At 50.0% G+C, this 17,944-nt stretch overlaps 6 protein-coding genes across 6 annotated transcripts; 3 read left to right on the forward strand and 3 right to left on the reverse strand.

The window, feature by feature from the left end:
• Positions 1-2,319: 2,319 nt before the first annotated feature.
• Positions 2,320-3,169, forward strand: BDW70DRAFT_166406 (YoaK family protein; the record flags this gene model as incomplete). Its single annotated transcript, XM_073741982.1, has 1 exon — positions 2,320-3,169. The coding sequence occupies exon 1, from the start codon at positions 2,330-2,332 to the stop codon at positions 3,167-3,169; it is 840 nt and encodes a 279-aa protein (XP_073597779.1). The 5' UTR covers positions 2,320-2,329.
• Positions 3,170-4,355: 1,186 nt separating this feature from the next.
• Positions 4,356-5,194, forward strand: BDW70DRAFT_132582 (flavin-dependent quinone reductase). The gene has a single exon (XM_073736188.1). The coding sequence runs from the start codon at positions 4,390-4,392 to the stop codon at positions 4,996-4,998; it is 609 nt and encodes a 202-aa protein (XP_073597780.1). The 5' UTR covers positions 4,356-4,389; the 3' UTR covers positions 4,999-5,194.
• A 2,411-nt stretch (positions 5,195-7,605) lies between these two features.
• BDW70DRAFT_132583 (AHA1 family protein) lies at positions 7,606-9,682 on the forward strand. The gene is made up of 5 exons (XM_073736189.1): positions 7,606-7,737; positions 7,975-8,303; positions 8,363-8,445; positions 8,511-9,169; positions 9,295-9,682. Exons 2-5 carry the CDS (start codon positions 8,081-8,083, stop codon positions 9,311-9,313), a joined length of 984 nt encoding a protein of 327 aa, XP_073597781.1. The 5' UTR covers positions 7,606-7,737; positions 7,975-8,080; the 3' UTR covers positions 9,314-9,682.
• Positions 9,683-10,694: 1,012 nt separating this feature from the next.
• On the reverse strand, positions 10,695-12,385 carry lys9 (saccharopine dehydrogenase (NADP+, L-glutamate-forming)). Its single transcript, XM_073736190.1, has 5 exons — positions 12,321-12,385; positions 12,180-12,233; positions 11,829-12,115; positions 11,735-11,773; positions 10,695-11,680 (listed from the first exon to the last, which is right to left on the reverse strand). The coding sequence occupies exons 1-5, from the start codon at positions 12,370-12,372 to the stop codon at positions 10,760-10,762; spliced, it is 1,353 nt and encodes a 450-aa protein (XP_073597782.1). The 5' UTR covers positions 12,373-12,385; the 3' UTR covers positions 10,695-10,759.
• Positions 12,386-12,573: 188 nt separating this feature from the next.
• On the reverse strand, positions 12,574-14,626 carry BDW70DRAFT_132589 (undecaprenyl diphosphate synthase family protein). Its single transcript, XM_073736191.1, has 3 exons — positions 14,456-14,626; positions 13,889-14,309; positions 12,574-13,786 (listed from the first exon to the last, which is right to left on the reverse strand). The coding sequence occupies exons 2-3, from the start codon at positions 14,111-14,113 to the stop codon at positions 12,800-12,802; spliced, it is 1,212 nt and encodes a 403-aa protein (XP_073597783.1). The 5' UTR covers positions 14,114-14,309; positions 14,456-14,626; the 3' UTR covers positions 12,574-12,799.
• A 311-nt stretch (positions 14,627-14,937) lies between these two features.
• Positions 14,938-17,356, reverse strand: BDW70DRAFT_148831 (putative glycerol-3-phosphate acyltransferase Sct1; the record flags this gene model as incomplete). The annotated part of the gene is made up of 4 exons (XM_073738920.1): positions 14,938-16,149; positions 16,206-16,474; positions 16,525-17,122; positions 17,186-17,356. 4 exons carry the CDS (start codon positions 17,354-17,356, stop codon positions 14,938-14,940), a joined length of 2,250 nt encoding a protein of 749 aa, XP_073597784.1.
• Positions 17,357-17,944: the final 588 nt, after the last annotated feature.

A 17,944-nucleotide genomic window follows, 5' to 3' on the forward strand; every position in this document is an offset into this window, starting at 1 on the left:
TAGTAGTTCTCCATTCACGGCTTCCATCCTGAAGACGCTGGTTGGCCCCTCAGCCATATAGGACTCCTTGGGAGAAGGTCCTTTTGCATTTAGAGAGGATCCCAATAAGGAAACCTTTCTCATCCATGTTGTAGGTATCCTCTGGCTGGACATCATATTCTTCCATCTTCTGCTTTAATGCATTGAAATATAGCGAGTACTTGAAGGCAGAATCAGCCTTCTTGCGCGACGAATCAATGCCAGTTGTATAGGCGCTCACAAGCTTGTCATCGTGCTTCTCTAGCCAGCGCGAAACCCAGTTTTTTCCTGCCTTTTTTCCAGCAATCTCTTCAGCGAAATTCTTGACCATCTCAATAGAACAAAATAAGCCTCTTTTGGCCTTTTTATAGATGTAGTTTATAAGCTCCTTTGTCTGTTAAGCGTTGAAAAACTGCATGTTTTATATTGCTGCTTTTTGGAGCTCTGGACACCTTGGTCCCTTCTAGACAACGTTCCAGGCTCCAAGGACTCTAGTTATGCCAATGCGAGCTCCATTGTGGCTATATTGGGTGAGATACTGGCATTTTAAATAAATCGTTGCTTCAAAAGTCGGTGTATACAAAAATCGTGCGTCACGTGGGGACGGGCGTCATCTGAATAAGCACGGTAAGCCTCACCTCAAACAGGAAATGTGAGGTCAGGGAAACGATGTACTGCTAGGGCGCCTAGTCAAAGCAGGAAGCTTGTGGAGTTAAGGGTTATCGTCAAGAAAGAACCAACTGAGGTATATCTGTACAGCGATCTGTATTTGGGATTACAGTTGTGGGGCACGTGAATAGGACCTCGGAATACTAAGACTGCCGGCCGGACTGCGGCGACTGGATATCGAATCGATAAACAGAATGGGAGACAAGTACTCGCATGGATCGGGCATACTTGCCCCGGGGACCGTGGAGAAACGCAAGCATAGATCGTCATACATGAAGCCAAAGAGGATGGGGATCCGCATTGCGGATTGAGGCTATGCAGAGAGCCGGTTACGGGAACTACAGTGAGTTTCTCTCCTAAAACCCGGCTATAGTGCTGTAGTGTAAACAGAATAAAGCAGTATCTCTCATATTTACAGTAGATTGCATCTCAAGTCGCGGGGATGTTCGAGGTAAACAGTTCCAGTTAGGGTTCGAACTTGCATAAGTTTTGATCACACTTGCAACAAGTAAACTGTGAGGTCCTCAGGAAAGAGCCGGAGATTGTTTCCAGTGTACAGACCACAAACATTCGCTAAGTCCATAGTCTCGTCACAGTGACTGCCGTTCTTAGTTGTAATGTCGCCCATGTCGCTGCTAATTCGGGCGGTCATATCTGGAAAATTCTTTTGATCTATATCTTAATGGTATCCACTGGTATTCACAATGTTTGGAGCCGTTTTCATGAACGTTGATGCTGTATTTTCTCGTATAAGTTCTCTTGTGAGCTTTCATATTTGAGTGCAGTTGATCTCGGATTTCGGGGTTTCTTTATATGGCTGACCCGCTGAGTATAGTCATGAAGCATAACGCCGACCATGCCCGAAGGCTCCGTAGCAAAGTTTTTATTTAGTGTATTTTTGCTTCTCATTAATATAGCTATAAATGTGCAAGAGTTAAGAGTCAGTTCGAGTGGTCCCCTCATCAAAATGGCAGCAGGCTTTTGAGTCTTCGCTTAGGAGTCCTCTTCAAAGGGGCCCACCGGGTTCCTGTCTACATAGGTCTTTAGAGGCCGTAAGCACATGTGCGCCATAATCATATCCAGACTATAATCTCCCTCTGCCATATTAGTCTTGTCATGAGAACTGGGAAAGAAAGATCCTTACATGGCGGTCATGGTGAAGAGGCTAGGAGATGCATGTTTCGTGGTCGGGAGTATTACCAAGGGTATGCGCCCAATACCTGTAAGGCAGTTACTGGATATGCTCTCAAGACAGGCATTTGCAGATCTAGTTAGATATGTGCCTGAAAATAAGCTGGGGCTGACGCGGTGGTACCAGATCAGCAAGGAGTGGCACAGCTCTCTAGGGCTGTCGGTACGTACTCCCGTAGGCAAGACCGAACCTCTACAAGCGCCATGTAACATACTTTAGAACCAAAACCCCTACAACCTGAGCAGTGTCGGCTTGTACATCCATTTTCTAGCAGCACTACTCCGTATACTAGCGATCTCGCCTACAAGCAGGGAGTGAGCGGCCCCAGCCCTACACAACATTACGTCATGCGCCAAGATCCAGGTACTATACCCCGTACTCCACAATTCAAATAACTTCATTCTTTTCTTCACTGCAATTATCTATATATTCGTGTACTTTAAGAACACAATGCCGCACACTTTCCCTACAGAAGAAACATCTCCCCTCCTCAACCCCAATCCCGGAACCAGGGGCACTTTCAACCCCAGAAAATCCTCTTATCTTCAACGCCTTAAACGCCATCTCGCGACCGAAATCACCCCCCACGGCACAGACCTCGTCCTCCTCGTCTGCTACATGATAACCGGTCTACTTGACAGCTCCGCGGTGTTTATTTGGGGCTCCTTTGTGAGCATGCAAACCGGCAACACCGTGTACCTGGGACTGGGACTGTCCGGACTAGACGAGAGCGGGAAGAGCCAGCGGTGGCTGAAAGCACTCATTTCGATATCCAATTTCTGCATTGGCAGTCTATTTTTCGCGGCCTTGGCGCGGGTATTCCGCAGTTCAAGGGAAAGGGGTGCTTTGATGCTTAGTTTCGTACTGCAAATGGGCTGTGTTGCTGTTGCAGCTGGGATTGTTAGTTTCAACACACAACCACAGGATAAGACGGATAGACTAGGCTGGTGGAATGGTGTGCCGCTGGCTCTGGTTGCGTTTCAGAGTGCGGGTCAGGCGGTTACGAGTCGGGTTGTTGGGTTTAGTGGGTTGACGAGCGTGGTGCTGACCAGTGTTTATTGTGATCTGTTTTCGTACTTGGGGGGAGCGGGGCGCGGGAAGAGGGCGGATGAGTTGAGGCGGCTCGGGGCCGTGGGTGGTTTGATGCTGGGGATTCTGTTAGGCGGGCTGTGGGCGAAGAGTGAAGTTGGATTGATGGGGGCGCTGTGGACGGCTGTGGTGCTCAAGGGGAGTATTGCGGTTGCTTGGTGGTGTTGGAAGGCGGAGGAAGGGAGGCTGATAGTAGAGTAGATAGATTGCGTTGTACAAAGATATCAGGTGTTTGCGGCAAGCAACCGCAATCACAGTTACTCCTGAGACCTATCTTGACTACTTTATCCCATAGCGGAAAGGCAGCAAACGCCAGTAAATTGAGCATTGCAGCAAGCCCGCAGAGAGATGCTGATGATGATCCATCCCACACAGGGACCACAATCTAGTCTTGTATACATGTAGAAATAATCTCACTCCTCGTTCTCCTCAGCGAGCTATTTACAGAGCATTTCAACCTTTTTATTTCTCGTAAAGTCCTCGTAAAGGTTCTCCCGCCTGCACCGAGATGCTACGAGCGCATTAGGAAACGTCTATACCTGATTTTCGATGTCTCAAGCTTCGCTCTGCCCAACGTCCTTCTACATGGACAACCGTGTAAATCATTGCGGCATTGAGGGGGCGACCACTCGTCTTCTGCGCCCGGGTCGTGAGGAGTCTGTCTAAGCTCAGGTAAGACTGGCGCAAACTCGCAGTATCAGTGGAGCAGTGCAAACGTTTGAAGTATGGCTCGGTCTTCGACGCCCGACTATACTGCAAAGAGAGAGAGCAGCCCCCCGTCTGCCATTCGGTCAAGACGAGGTACCTCAACTCTGAGTATGCATAAGCCGTTCGCAATGACGAATGCATGGTAGTGAAGACTTTCAGTTCTTATGCGATATCTTGTGGAATTCTTGTATGCCTCAACGAGACTCTCATCTGATCAAGAACAGGACAGCAGTCGGCTGTCCATTCGGGAAATACGGCCTGCTCGTATGGTTGAGATGGGTCAACAGAGTGACAAACGGCCTAGAAGCAGGGTAGATGGCTACATGTTAGAAGAAAGGAGGTAGGCGCTGAGGGGACCGTGAGCTGATCGAGCAGCTAGTGGACGACTCGTATCTTCAGATTAAGACCCAGTGAGCAAATCGAGCCGTATTCCAGGATGAATGGTACGGCCACGGCATCGACATGTTAGTCCTAGTAGACCCAAGTTCGGCATCTCGGCTTCTAGTACGGTGCACCGACTACAATCAGATCTTATACTCCGATTTAACCGGTTGATTGATAAGCTCATCATCCAATGAGTCATATCGCCAAATCACCAGCTTACTATTGCCTACTTAACGCCAATTAAACTATAAATAGCATGCTACGTCCTGTCCTGGTCTCGATAACTCTCTATCAAGCAACCCATCAAGTAACGTCCTATAACGACGCCAATGAATATCGCCCTAGTAACTTGCAGCACGCGGGACCCCAGGCTAAACCCCTTCATCACAGAATACGTCCACGAGATACTCAAAGAGGAGCTCAGCACACGGCCGGACAGCCCCCGTCTCTCGCTCATCGACCTTGCTGACCAAAACCTCCCTCTCTTCAGCGAGCCCGCAATACCGTCCCAGCTGCCCGGGTCCGACCCTACTCCGCACTATGTCCATGAACACACACGCCGTTGGTCAGCTGTCATCCGACAGTACGACGCATTCATATTTGTGACGCCGCAATACAACTGGAGTATTCCAGCGGCCTTGAAAAACGCCCTTGACCATTTGTTCTACGAGTGGAAGGGTAAGCCTACTGGCATTGTGACTTATGGCGGGAGAGGAGGTGGGCAAGCAGGTGCTCATCTACAGAGCATTCTCAAGGGCTTGAGAATGCACCCCGCGGAGACTATGGCTGCGATCACAGTGGGAAGTAAGACGTTGGAGTTCTGTCTGGCGAACGGTAGGGCCAGCGAAGAGGATAAGGAGGCCTGGCGGGGCAGTGGTGTCGAGGAGCAAGTACGGTCAATGTTTGCGGAGATACTGCAGGGTTCTCGGGGTCCCTAACGAGGTATTAAATGAAACTGTTTGGTGGTATAAATTGCTATAGATAATTATCAATATCCTCGTCTCACGTCTGTCCATGCCAAATAGGTCTAGAAGTCTGAGTACAACTTCCAACCATGCTTTGCATGGCTACTTCTTACTGGAACTGTATGCTTCATAGGCGTTGGCAGTCCGCAGGCTAGCGCTACGCTTTTATAGACAGGGACGGACAGAGGAAGTTGCTTAGATTACTTGGTTTACATACATATAAGGACCGGGGCCATGGCTATGCTACACTCATCCCAGAAGATCACAACCAACACAAAACAATGAGGACATTTCATCAAGATAAGAAGCGCCTTCAAGGGAATGGATTCAGGCCATATGCATCATCCTGGTTGCCAAAGCCGCCAAAGCCATGTGGTTCGTCCACAGCCGTCCTCTCTTTGGGCCGGTCGTCGGTCTTGGTGCCGTCCATAATCGGCCACACCATCTCCGCAGACGGCGGCAACAGAGGCGCGTGATGGTGGGCGCGAAGGTCGTTCTGAAGTCCGGGGATTAGTTCGCATGTCTTGTGCAGGCGGTGCAACGAAGGCATTTACCCCCAGCGCGCGGCCGACGCAAAGCAGGGGTCCAATGGGCTTGCCCTTGGGGCCCAAACCCCAGCTCTGCTTTGCACAGCGCAGACAAGGGAAACGGCACGGAATGCCCGAGGCCGAGTCATCTCCTACTCACGGGTCAGCGCGTGGCAGCTGACTGGTATGGTTCTCGCTGGGGACTTACATCCAGGACCCTCTGGGCCGGCCGTTTCTTTCGAGCCTGGCTGGGCTCCGGTGACTGGATGTGTCGAACCGGCGGCATCAACAGGGCTCGTGGAGGCATCGCAGTAGCGTGTTGATTGATGAAGATGGGGGGTATCAATCGAAGCTGGAGGGATGCAACTCACGTGGTGAGGGAAGCAATTGACAAACAGGGAGGCGAAGGGTCGAAGAAGAGGGGCCACCACAGGAGGAGAGGAAAGTGTTGACGGAAACAGCTGTTGAGTCCTGCTTAGTTACTAGGCAACAAAGCCCTCACCATTCATTCACCCACTCTTCATGGCGACTAAACCTGTAAAGAGAGCATACGGCACGACGGTTAGGCAAAGGCGCCGTGCCAGCGAGCGGTAAGTACCCTGCTGTAAAGGGCGATGTAGGTCGCAGGAAGGGAGGGGGGATTGCTAAATTCGGAATCCCGCTTCCTTATGGGCAGTAAAGCGCTCACATTTGGTTCATCCACTATCCATAGCGGATACCTTCAATGAATCTAGAGAGAGCACTATAGTATCAGGAATAGGTGGTGCTGTCACCGGCTGGGCGATAGCACTGTTGCCAGCCAAAAGTAGTCGTCCCGCTATAAGGGTTTAGTAATAAGCCACAGAGCCCTGTCTCTAGTCCATTCTAATCAGCGGTTTGGATTGAGGTTAGTATCAAGTTATTTCAGAAAGTTTCACATGTGTGCAGCTAAATGGCAGCTACATGGCAGTGGCATGTTCTCAGCGTACTGCCAGCGCCATGGTCTAGTTTCATAGTAAGCCAACTCTTACTACGGCATCTAAGACCGTAGATGTCAGAAGGTTAGACTACGACGTTAGAAGACGAGACGACATGGAGTTATCACCTGGAGGAGCGACATCGGGTCATTAAGTAGTACTCCATAATTTAGAATTGCCCTGTTCAGCACCAACAGGGACATTGGAAAACTAGGAGGGGTATAGATTTCTAAGATCAGTGATGCCGCTCTATTAGAAGATACGGCGATCATAAGTAATGTCTCTCTGTTCTTGCGTCTACCCCTGACTTGACCCTCTGCCAGCCAACCTGTATCGGGTCTTGTTGCCTCATTGGCCTGGATTGTGACAATAACTACTGCAGTGACGAATTACTACAGCTACGGAGTCAACGCTCTCTTTGGCCTTGGACTGTAGTAGAAAAGAAGCATTGAACAGTGGCAAAGCCAGCAATAGGACTGTTATTTCAGCACTATAGACAGTTGAGCCTTCATGCGGCATACAGACCCTCAGAGACAGAAAGTCTACACTCGCATCACTCTTTTCATCGCCATCATGATGAGCGCCCCTTCACCAACGTCCAAAGAATAGAATAACTGTATCGCCTACCAACGCTAAATAGCGGACCTGGGGTTTTAGTCATTTACATGGCCAATCCCGTCAAGAAAGTTTGCATCCCGTGCCTTTAATTATATCTCTTTTGTACTTCACGAACTCCAAGAGACCCTGCCCTACGAGTGTCTATACCGAAGGACTTATGGCTGTGGTGGGCAAGGTGGGATTATCCTGCTTCTAAGGACATTTGCGGTCATCTGATGGCGGTGACATGGGCTATCTAAACAAACAAGCCAGGAAGATAGGAGCCTCATATATATGAAAGAATATTGATACTCTTCAGCCAAGCATTTGACTATATACTTCTGAAGAATTAGTTGCAGAGAAGATGAGGCTGAGAGGCTTGAAGTAAACAACCCGCTAAGCCAGATGTAGATAAGTGGCAGTGACTAATTACACGTGACCGCTTTTCTTCTAGAGCTTTCCTTTTGAATCTTCGGTCTAACTTCACCAACTCCTGGCTCAAAGCCCATTATTTAACTCCCAGTCCTCTCTCTGGCGGTAATTTTCTCTGCCTTCCCTATTATTACCGTCTGTGGGCTTGAATTGATCTACCTCTACTACAGTGTCCTCCAACTGGACGTTACTGTCGAACTGTAAGTCGCCCTGAAATCTCTTCTGCATACAAACACTGCCCCGCGCGTACTTTCATGATGAGACAATTAGCTGGCACCAGTCAGAGGAAGTGGGATATTCGTATCTTCCTTCATTGCTGATTAGCTTCCTGATCCGGGAACGCTACCCAGATCCTGAATTCACTTATATGCCTCGATTCAGCATTTTGTTCTTCCATTTTTGAGAAAGCCGATGCTAATCCGGACGCTCGTTAGCAGAACCCTTATCTAGCGTTCAAGACAATTCACATCCTGATTTCGTCGGGTGTTTCGCTGCAGAAGTTTCTTTTGCGATTAAAATATACATAATTTACACACCGACATCATGGTTCTTCACAATCCTAACAACTGGCACTGGGTTAACAAGGATGTCTCCGCCTGGGCCAAGACTTACCTGAAGGAGAAGCTTCGTGCCGTTTCGGCGGAGGAAGATGGTGTCACCGCTAAGGTGTCCGACGTACTGACAATGGATGGCGACGTAGATGTCAGCCAGCGAAAGGGCAAGGTCATTACTTTGTTCGACGTCAAGCTGCAGTTGGAGTATGAAGGTACGCATTTAGTTGTAATTGAATTTTATTTCTCGAGTAATCACTAAGATCCATCATAGGTAAGACTAAGGACGAAGAGGCTGTGAGTGGTACTATCACCATCCCCGAGGTGGCCCATGACACGGAGGAAGATGAGTATGTCGTATGTTCCCTACGTGTCCCAAGCTATTTGCTTCTGGACACACACTGATAGACACCCGGGTGCAGTTTGACATCGATATCTACTCGGATTCTCCTTCCAAGCAGCCCGTGAAGGACCTTGTGCGGTCGAAGATTGTTCCGCAGATCAGAAAAGAATTGGCCCAGCTCGCTCCGGCCTTGGTAGCTGAACACGGAAAAGATATCCAGCATGCCCCCGGTGAAAATCCGTCCAAGGGCTTTACGCCGGCCGTATCGTACCCTCAGACCAAGAAGCAAGAAGCCCCTGCTCCCAAACCTGCCACTACAACTACTACCAACAAGGTTTCCGTCAACACCACTACGGTGACCGCTTCGGACGAATTCCGCACGACGGCTGAGGAGCTGTTCAAGACTTTCACAGAACCCGAGCGTCTCGCAGCCTTCACCCGCGGGCAGCCTCGCCAGTGGGATGGTGCTAAGGTCGGCGGCAAGTATTCGATTTTCGACGGCAATGTCTCCGGAGAATTTGTGAAGCTTGAGTCGCCAACACTGCTGGTCCAGAAGTGGCGCTTGGCTCAGTGGCCTGAAGGGCATTTCAGTACCCTCGAGATCAACTTCGACCAGAACGATGTTGACGGCGTCACCCAAATGCGTGTATCATGGGCCGGTGTCCCTGTCGGCCAGGAAGACGTCACGAAGCAGAATTGGGAACTCTACTACGTGCGCAGCATCAAGCAGACTTTCGGGTATGTTGTCCCTGACTGTTTATCGCAATCAATTGCTTCCTTACAATCACCTTCCAGATCCCGTTCGTTTGTTTTTACGTGGAGACAGCTGCTGATTACTATTCTTACTCTTTTCGTTGGTGTAGGTTTGGCACTATTCTCTGATCACCTCCGGGCGTTTTGGTCCAGTTCGTGATATAGATTAGACTCAGATTCGGATTCAGATTCTTATGGTACCGAGAATTCCCGCTACTGATGGTCTTCGAATCTTAAGCTTGATATGCTAGTTGTTGTGCCGTCCTGGCTGGGTTTCTTGCTCTCTGTGACGGTCCCCTTTTCTCGCGCTTAAGTGCATGCGCGAGGACACGTCTTGCACGATTATACGAAAGAACTCCCACGATTAGAACCATGATTAGAACCGGGATATGTAAAGTAACTGGATAATGAACAGCACATGATCAACTTGACCATCTTCTCATATTGTTTGCAACTACTATAGTGCTTGTCAAGGATGGGAGCGGGCACCTTCCCAACGTCTAGCCACGCCCCCGATATACTACTAAAGAGAGTTTTGGAAAACGATTTACACACCTCTGAGACCTAAAGCTTGTCATTAAGAAAAGATCACTTTACCCTTGTCAATGCCTTCTACAGTATTCTATGATAAGTGCTGAACAACAGCCTCAGCGTCTCGCGCTAAAGCCAGCGTATTCAGAAATTCGCCCAGTTCCTTTTCATCATCCCCCCACGCCTAACTAGCGCCAACTTTTTAGCTTTGCACCTGAGAATGAGACAGTCCGCATCGTCCGCATCTTACTGCCTAAAACGGCATGTCCATGCTGGTATGGGAGTGAGGGTATCGTACTTAATGATATGAGAAGAGGTCATGAGAGTATATTGAATGGGTTGGGCGGGTTGGGCGGGTAGGGGCACTGTTAGTGATGGGTGCCTTGTGTGACCCTAGGTGTGAAACTGGGGTTCGCAAAAACGGTTTGTTGTCAGAATTGACGAGCAGATGGTGACGATGTTTGTTAATGCAATGATTGTGGGTAGGGGGTTGATGAGTGGTTTGAGTCTTGGGCTGGAAAATCGAGTATAGAGGTTCCGGGCTGTTACGTTAGGTACCATCAGGCTCAGGACGCGGGGCATCAGGTGTACTGGCAAGTAGGTAGACGGAGAAATGAACAACCCGCAAGAGAGCAAGGGCATTGTCAGGATCATGGTTAAGAGATAAGGGAAGCTTCCCTAGTCTGCGTAGCCCAACAATGAAGATTATATTCACCGTCGGCATTAAAGGCCATGACGATGTATAAAGGACAAATAAATGAAACATCTACCTACGTAAGAGTTATGCAGCCTATATACGCGGGATGGCAGCCAGGATTTCTTAAGAGCCATATCATTCCTCTTGACAGTCCATGAAGGTCCTTAACGCACAGACAGACATATACATACAAGGGTTTAATCTGTAATGGCACGTGGCGCACAAGAAAAAGCAGTATATGAGCGGTAGCACGTCTATAATCATATATCATTCTCGTAGAATCCTATTCTATCCTTTTATAAATGAACATTTTTAGATCGTTACAACAACTTCCGCAAGGAAGGAATTCACAGAGTCTTCTCGATCATTTCAATACCATACTCCTCCTTGAGGGTCTTCTGGATAGGCTCGCAGATGTCCCAAGTCATGGGAGCAAGAACACCAGTCTGGTTAATAGTGCCATCAAGGACCAGCTTCACAGCAACACCGCAGGGGATACCAACGAGCTTGGCCATGGCAGAGTAACCACCAGGGACACCGTACTCGCAGAGCGTGCTGGTGCGGACCTCCTTGGAGCCATCCTTATGTTCGATGCCGAACTTGTGCTGGAGCATGACGAGGTCCCGCTCCTCGGGACCGTACTGCATCTTCTGCTCGAGGGTGGCGCAAAGGGTGTCGAGCGGGTTGCCGCGGGGGTTGATCTTCTCGTCGGAGAAGATCCCAATCCAGCGGAGACCGGAGATGATGCGGTCACGCTCATCATTGTTGGGGAAGGTGGTCTTGGAAGAAATGGCCCACTCGAGGTCTTTCTCGTCGGATGAGGTCGCGCCAAGGATCTTCTGGGTGGCCTCCTTCCAGGCGATCGGGGTGCTGAGGTAAGTCTGGGGCTCGTCGCTCAGGAAGCCCATGTCCACGAGGACCTTGATGAATTCGGGGAAGCCCTGGTAGCGGAGAGTGCCGCGGACGAGGGTCTGAGCCTCGGGGATGTTGTATCGCTCACGGAAAGGGGTAGAGTCGCGGTTAGGGTAGGCGACGAAAGCAAAGCCGGGGTAAATGTAGTAGGGCTTGGCGGCAGCCATGAGATCGGGGCCGGCAATGCTTTTTTCTTGACCGTCCTGGTAGAATTTGGCGGCGTTGCGGAGGGCAAGGAGGACTCCACGGCTGGACCAAGAGAACTTGTAGCCCAGAGGGTTGTTGGAGCACTCGGGAGCGGGAAGACCACCGCAGTAAGAGAGGAAGGATGTGATCTTACCACCCTCAGCATGGACCTATCGGAAGCCATTAGCATTTTGTAGCAGCACTACCCGATTCGAAAATCATACCTCAGAGATAGTCTTAACCGCGTAAAGGTGATCGATACCCTAGGAGACATGAAATAAGCCAAGGATCCTCGCAGAACATAGGAACTGCACCCACCGGGTCCAAACCGATCTCGTTCATGACAGTAATGCCAGCGTCCTTGCACTGCTGGTCTAGCTCCATCATGGCGGGAGAGACGTAGGAGGTGGTGACAACGTGCTTCTTGGTGCGGATAGCCGACTTGATAACCTGGGCGTGGAAGGTGTAGGGAATCAAGGAAATGGCCAGGTCGACCTTGCTCATGGCCTCATCAAGAGCCTTGTCATCGTTAACGTCGAGGGAGATGGCCTTGGTGTTCTTGAATCCTTCGCAGAGCTTCTTCGCGCTCTCGAGGGTTCTGCATGCTGGTTTTCAGGGTAGCGGTCAGTTATAGGGCAACTAAGCGCCCAATCGCGATCGAGTACGTACCAACAGTAACTTCGACGTCGGCCTTGCTGAGAACCTCAACAGTGGGCTTGGTGACTATATAACAAAATCTAGTCAGTCATGGTCAGGATGGTGCGGGGTTCTGCGCAGGGATAGAGGGCAAATGAGAGGACTGAAACGTACCGAAGCCTGAGCCAAGAAGAAGGACCTTAGAACCAGCAATTTGCTTAGCCATTGTGCGATTCAGGGAGGAAAGGGATTGTACTAAGAATCAAATGAGTCAAGAAGACCTCACTCAAAAGTTATCCCCGCCGTAGGGATGATCACGTGAACTTATTTAGGGCGGTATCGGAGACAACTCCGGCATTTGTGCCAATAGAAGCGCCCAATGATCATTGTAGTTCTGTAGTAGTTCTGTATTGTTATCTCTATCAAGATGAAGCGGTCCAGAACAACAAGCCTAATTTGTCATGCTATGGAAAACGGCGCGCTCGCCGCGGTAGTTAAGTGGGTCATATACACGATCAACAGGAGCTCTATCTGAATGTCAACGGTGCTGATGGGACCAAGCGGCCCCGGTGAATGAAACAAAAGCCGTATCCCCAAGTCTTCTGGCCCTATACCCCTGCTATACTATAAGTATGACTTTATTGAGAAACAAACTATAAGATTTTCGCCTTGGCGCCGGAACTAACCACGAGGTCTTCCTTGCTGTCGTCCGAGGATTCCTGGAAAACGCCGTCAAAGTTACCCTCAGCATCTGGGTTTTGTCTGGCTTTGGAGACCATCCGCTGCCACCTCAATAACACTGGTAAGAACTGCCATAGGTCGAACTCGGGCCATAGGATATCCAAGAAGGCAATCTCCGTGTTTTCATGACATTGCCACAGCATGAAGTCGCTGAGACGTTCCACCCCTGACGTGCGGATCAGCAGATCAAGTGGAGGGTTGTCGCGGGTGAGCATATGATCTGCCAAAGTTTGTCGTGTAATGGTTTCTGGCGATTTGAAAACTGGGGATTCGGAATCAGAAGAATTCGTCGTCCGACCTTTCGTGAGCTGGTCGGGTAAGAGGAGAGTGGCAGCAGATGAGAGAGCGGATTCAGACTGGTAGACCTTGTTCTGGTCGTTTGATTTTTGCGCATCATCTTCACCAAGTGTGGATGATTCTGATACAGAATCGGATTCATTACTCAAGTTCTCCAACTTCCCATTCAATGTTTGGGACCGGATATTCTGTGTGATATGGTCTTCAGAGAACGGTGTGCGCGGAATCGTTGACGACGAGTGAGTCGTTCGGATAGGCTTGCTGTACTCGGCTACCGTTTCGCGGATGGCGCCGGTGATCTCGTCGCGCGATGTATAGGGAAAGCAAATGTTCAGAACACGGTCACCATTATTCTTCGTCATGTCGACTGCGCGGTTAACCGCGGCAAGCACGTCGGGGCGAAGCAAGTCCAATCGACCTAGTATCCGTACTTTCGCTCCATACCGATCCAAGATCTCTCCATGTTGGGCCATCTGTGACAATTTGACCCTTGCCATCTCCATCAAAGCATCCACCTCAAACTTCGACCGTTTGAAATTCTCAATACTGAACGCGTAGATCGTGACGACTTGTACTCCGCTCCTGTAGCACACCTCAAGGATCTACACAGCAAAAAGAATCGGTTATTGCACAGCTAATTGAAAGAAAACAGTAAAGCGGTTGCGAAATAGACAGGTGGTGTCTAGACAAGGCATGAGACTCACCCGTGCCAGCGCCTCAAATCCCAGATTATGCCCCTCCACGGTTTCGATCCCGTGAGATCGGGCAAATCTCCGATTCCCATCCATTATGAATGCAATATGTTGTGGAACTGGCCCCTGTCTGATCGCTCCAACCAGCAGGTCTCGGAGCTTGGATATCGCATACTCTATGGGGGGTGATGCAAGGAACCAATTCCGGAGTTTCGAGAGGTGCATTGATGTAGCCATATCGAAAGTTGTTTGTAGGACAGCGCTAATAATAAAACCAATATCCGCGGTACTTGAGTCTCTGAATGGACGCCCAGAGGTGGTAGAATAGTTCAAGCGACTGTCGTGTGCGATGTGAAGAAAGGCGAATTATGCGAGATTTGACAGATGCCACGCCGACGGTAAAAGAAGATCTAAGCTCGACGGTATAATACAACTAATAATAAGTGCCCAGAGAACGTCAGCAGGAAATCATTTGAGGGTCGACTGGGCGCAGTCAGTGGCAAGCAGGCTACAGTGTTTCCTGTTCTCGTTGTCGATCTGGTGCGGATAGAGAAACGCGCGGGAGGCAGGAATACATACCTGAAAGAGAGGAAAGAAACGAAAACGGCAGAGGGCAGCCGGCTTGAGCTGATAGTTCGCTTCAACAGCCGGAGAATGTGCCAGTCTAAGATTCGAAGGAGGACATGGAACTGATCTCATTCATGGTTGCGTCGGTCGTTCCAGAGCAAATAGACTGTGGGTCAATAGTCCGCCCGGCCCACGTGTAAAGCCTTCGAGTCTCAAGCTACCCAGCGGTCCGAGGTTCTCCCCCTCTATCAGAATCCCAACGAAATGATCATGTTGTGATCATATGAGCACGGAAAACTGACGCTGAGTCTGGAGCTTCCAATTATACTCAAATGAGGGGCAAATTTGGCGCAAGACTGTCTCATTTTGCTATGGGATCACATACTACAAACACTTGGAGGAAGGTACAGGAAGAGGATAAAACGCCGAACTCCGCCGCTGTCATTACAGGCAGGGTGACCCTGCAGGGGTCCGATCCAAGCACAAACAATCTGTTAGATATCTTTCCGGTTGTCTTCACTGTGCGGCGTCCCCGGTCCGGAGCTAGCCATGTCCCAGCTACTATTATCCTCACTCCGCCGACGCCGCTGGACTCCCCGTTCACGCATGGCATCCCGAATCTTGGAGCTCACTTCGTCAAACCCACCTTTGGTTGTGAGCTGGCTGAGAGGCTTGAGCTGCTGGCCCGATGTGCCCGGCAACCCTCCAAACGAACTGCTGCGGCTGTTGCTGCGGCTGCGGTTGCGGCTAGAGGGTCGCGTTGAGAAAAAGCCGAAGTTCGCAAGATTATGGAAGGACTCGTTTCGAGGAAGTGGCTCCTGAGAAGGCAAACCCTCATCAAAGTTCTCCGTGCTCGCTCTCCTGATCTCCACGCTCGGTGGTCGCTGTTCACCTTGTGGGCTCGCAGATTGCCGGTTGAGCTCGCGGAAAGGATCTGTCACAATTCTTGCGGCATCAAAGTCTGGGAACAGTTCGGGTCCAAGCGTGTTAATGGTGTCAGTGACCTGCTTGGCGAGCGCAGCACGTCGCAATCGGAGTTTAACCAAGGTGTTAGCCGACGAAGGGTTGAGTGATAATAAAAGCGGACGCAGGGACTTGATGATGTCCATGCCGATCTCACCAATACGCAGTGCAGCAAAAGTAATAGTCGGAAACAAGACCATGCCAATCGGTATAAATGACCACAGCGGCACGAAATCAGGAACGTATCCGTTTATGCGATTACGATATGCCCAATAGGTAAAGGCTGCGGTATAGAACGCGTAAAGAGCGGGGGCGAATGCAAGAGCAACGAGGAGCTTCCAAGTTGCCATCACATCGCGGCCTTGAAGCTTGACCGTTGAAGCAGCAAGCGCTTCCTTTGATTTCTTGTTCGAAATCAATTTGGTTGTTATAAACACCGGTGTGAATAGAAGGAGGCCAGGTAAAGTCCCGATTGTGAGAAGTGCTAATTTGCCAAGGCGATATATTAAGGTCGCAATCACTTTGACGAAGGAAAATTTAGCATATTCAACCTGATGGTCACGAATTCCCAGGAGTCGCAGTTGCTTGTTGTAGTCTGCGATCGACTTCTTCAAATCCACGATCCGCGGGTCGTCCTTAAAATGTGAGTAACCTTTGACGAGACGGCGGTTGAGTTCCACAACCATTGGGAGCGGAAGCTTCTTTCCCTTGGTGTTGTACAGACGACGTGCAGCTTGGATAACCTGGGAATTCTGAATCAGTCTGGATTCATACCGTGACTAAAAAGAGGTGAACAGACCATCAGTGTCTCGTAGTCAGGGCTGGTTACTGTCACTGCGACAAGGCTCTGGTATATCATGTCCAACAGCGGACCAACAGCACCCCTTCTGTCCCCGTTTTTATACTTCTCTACTAATTCCTTAGGGACCTCGAGAGGGGTTCCAAATTCGATTACCGCCCTCGAGCGGAATTTATGAGCATGGAAATAGTTCATTCCGCAGGGTACAATTTTCAAGCCGCAGTCCGGGTTCTCGGCCAATGTACCGAGAGCCATAAGAGCAACACCAGCTAGGCCGAGGTTAGTTATCACTGCGTTCATGGATAGGGGCGAGGATTACGTTTCAAGGGCAGTAGATCCGGGCGATCGTGGCTGCCTCCCTCTGGGAAAATGCCAATACAGCCACCTCCAAGGAGCCGCCCAAACACTGCTTCATATACCGCGCTCTGGTCCACATGGGGTGCCGCCTTGAACTTGGAACCCTTGAAATCAGCGCGGTCTTTGTCGGAAACGTCTCCGGTAAAAGTTCCATCATCTGTGATATCGGTACGGCCCGTTAACTGGAATAGCGCATCCTTATGAATGAATGGTTTCTTGAGGATAAGCTCCTCCGGACCACGAATCTCGGCGATACTTGTACTATGCGAAGTCCCGTTGATAGTTGGTAGCGCGATGGTACCGTCTTTTTCAAAACCTGGCGCTTCAAAGTTTGTGCCCACGCCGCGCAATAGAGTCGGTTGATTGACAGGATCTGGTAGATATACGGTACCCTGGCCGGGCTTCAGCATGTCCATGGCTCTAGCCACGGGCACTGTCCCTATGCCCCTCGCCAAAAGCCCAATGAACTTGCGACGAAACGATTTTTCTGCGATAAGGAACGAGATTCGACGATGCGCTTCGGTGCGCAGCACGCGCATAAGAATTAGAGAGTCGACGAACTGAAAAGAAAGCACATCCTTGTAAGTACGTAAACGGGCGAGCAAGAGCTTGGTATACCGTACCTGATTGGCATGAGGGGCTGCCACAATGATCATCGGTCCTCTTCGAGGTATCTTCCATGATCCGCGGGGATGAACCTCCCGGAAGAAGAGATCAACAAGGACAGAGAAAGTCCACAGCACAAGATCGTATAACCACCCAATTAAGGGTGGGATGTACGGCTTCTTCGCCATGACGTCAAAGAGTACAGTTAAGCTATACTCGACGCGATGTTCGTAGAAACCGGAGAGAAGTATACAGGGGACGCAGAAAGCTCAGCTGGAAGCTCCCGATCTGCCAGTGGAACTTGAAGTCAATTCCAATTGTCAGAAGAAGCGCGCGAGGACAGAGAAAGCTGAGGCCGCATATCCTGCCCCCTGTACTTCGAAATCGCTGCGAGCACAAGTTGAAGAGGCCTGATTATTGCCAGAGAAATAGAGCTCGTTTAGATGGGGGATGAAGAAACAGGTTGGCCCCAAAGATCCTGGAGGGTAGCAGCGCATGTGACGTTACGGTGCTTGTTGGGATTGATTGAGCCAGGCCGGAAGGTGGTGGTAATTTTCTTGGTGGGGTACAGTGGTGGTAACGCCAATACGTCTTGGTCTAAGATATCTACAGTAGTACATATTCAGAACAGTCCGACTCCGAACGGTTTCTAATAACTAACTACAAGCCGACCATTCGCCGTTATCAGTGCACTCCATTCATGATGATGCTTGACGTTGTTTCCTTCTAAGCTGTCTTGGCATGCTGTATTTTCAGAGAGCTGGCGAACAAACTTT

This window comes from Aspergillus foveolatus (assembly GCF_047715535.1).
Source record: "Aspergillus foveolatus strain CBS 279.81 unplaced genomic scaffold BDW70scaffold_13, whole genome shotgun sequence".
NCBI lineage: Eukaryota > Fungi > Ascomycota > Eurotiomycetes > Eurotiales > Aspergillaceae > Aspergillus > Aspergillus foveolatus.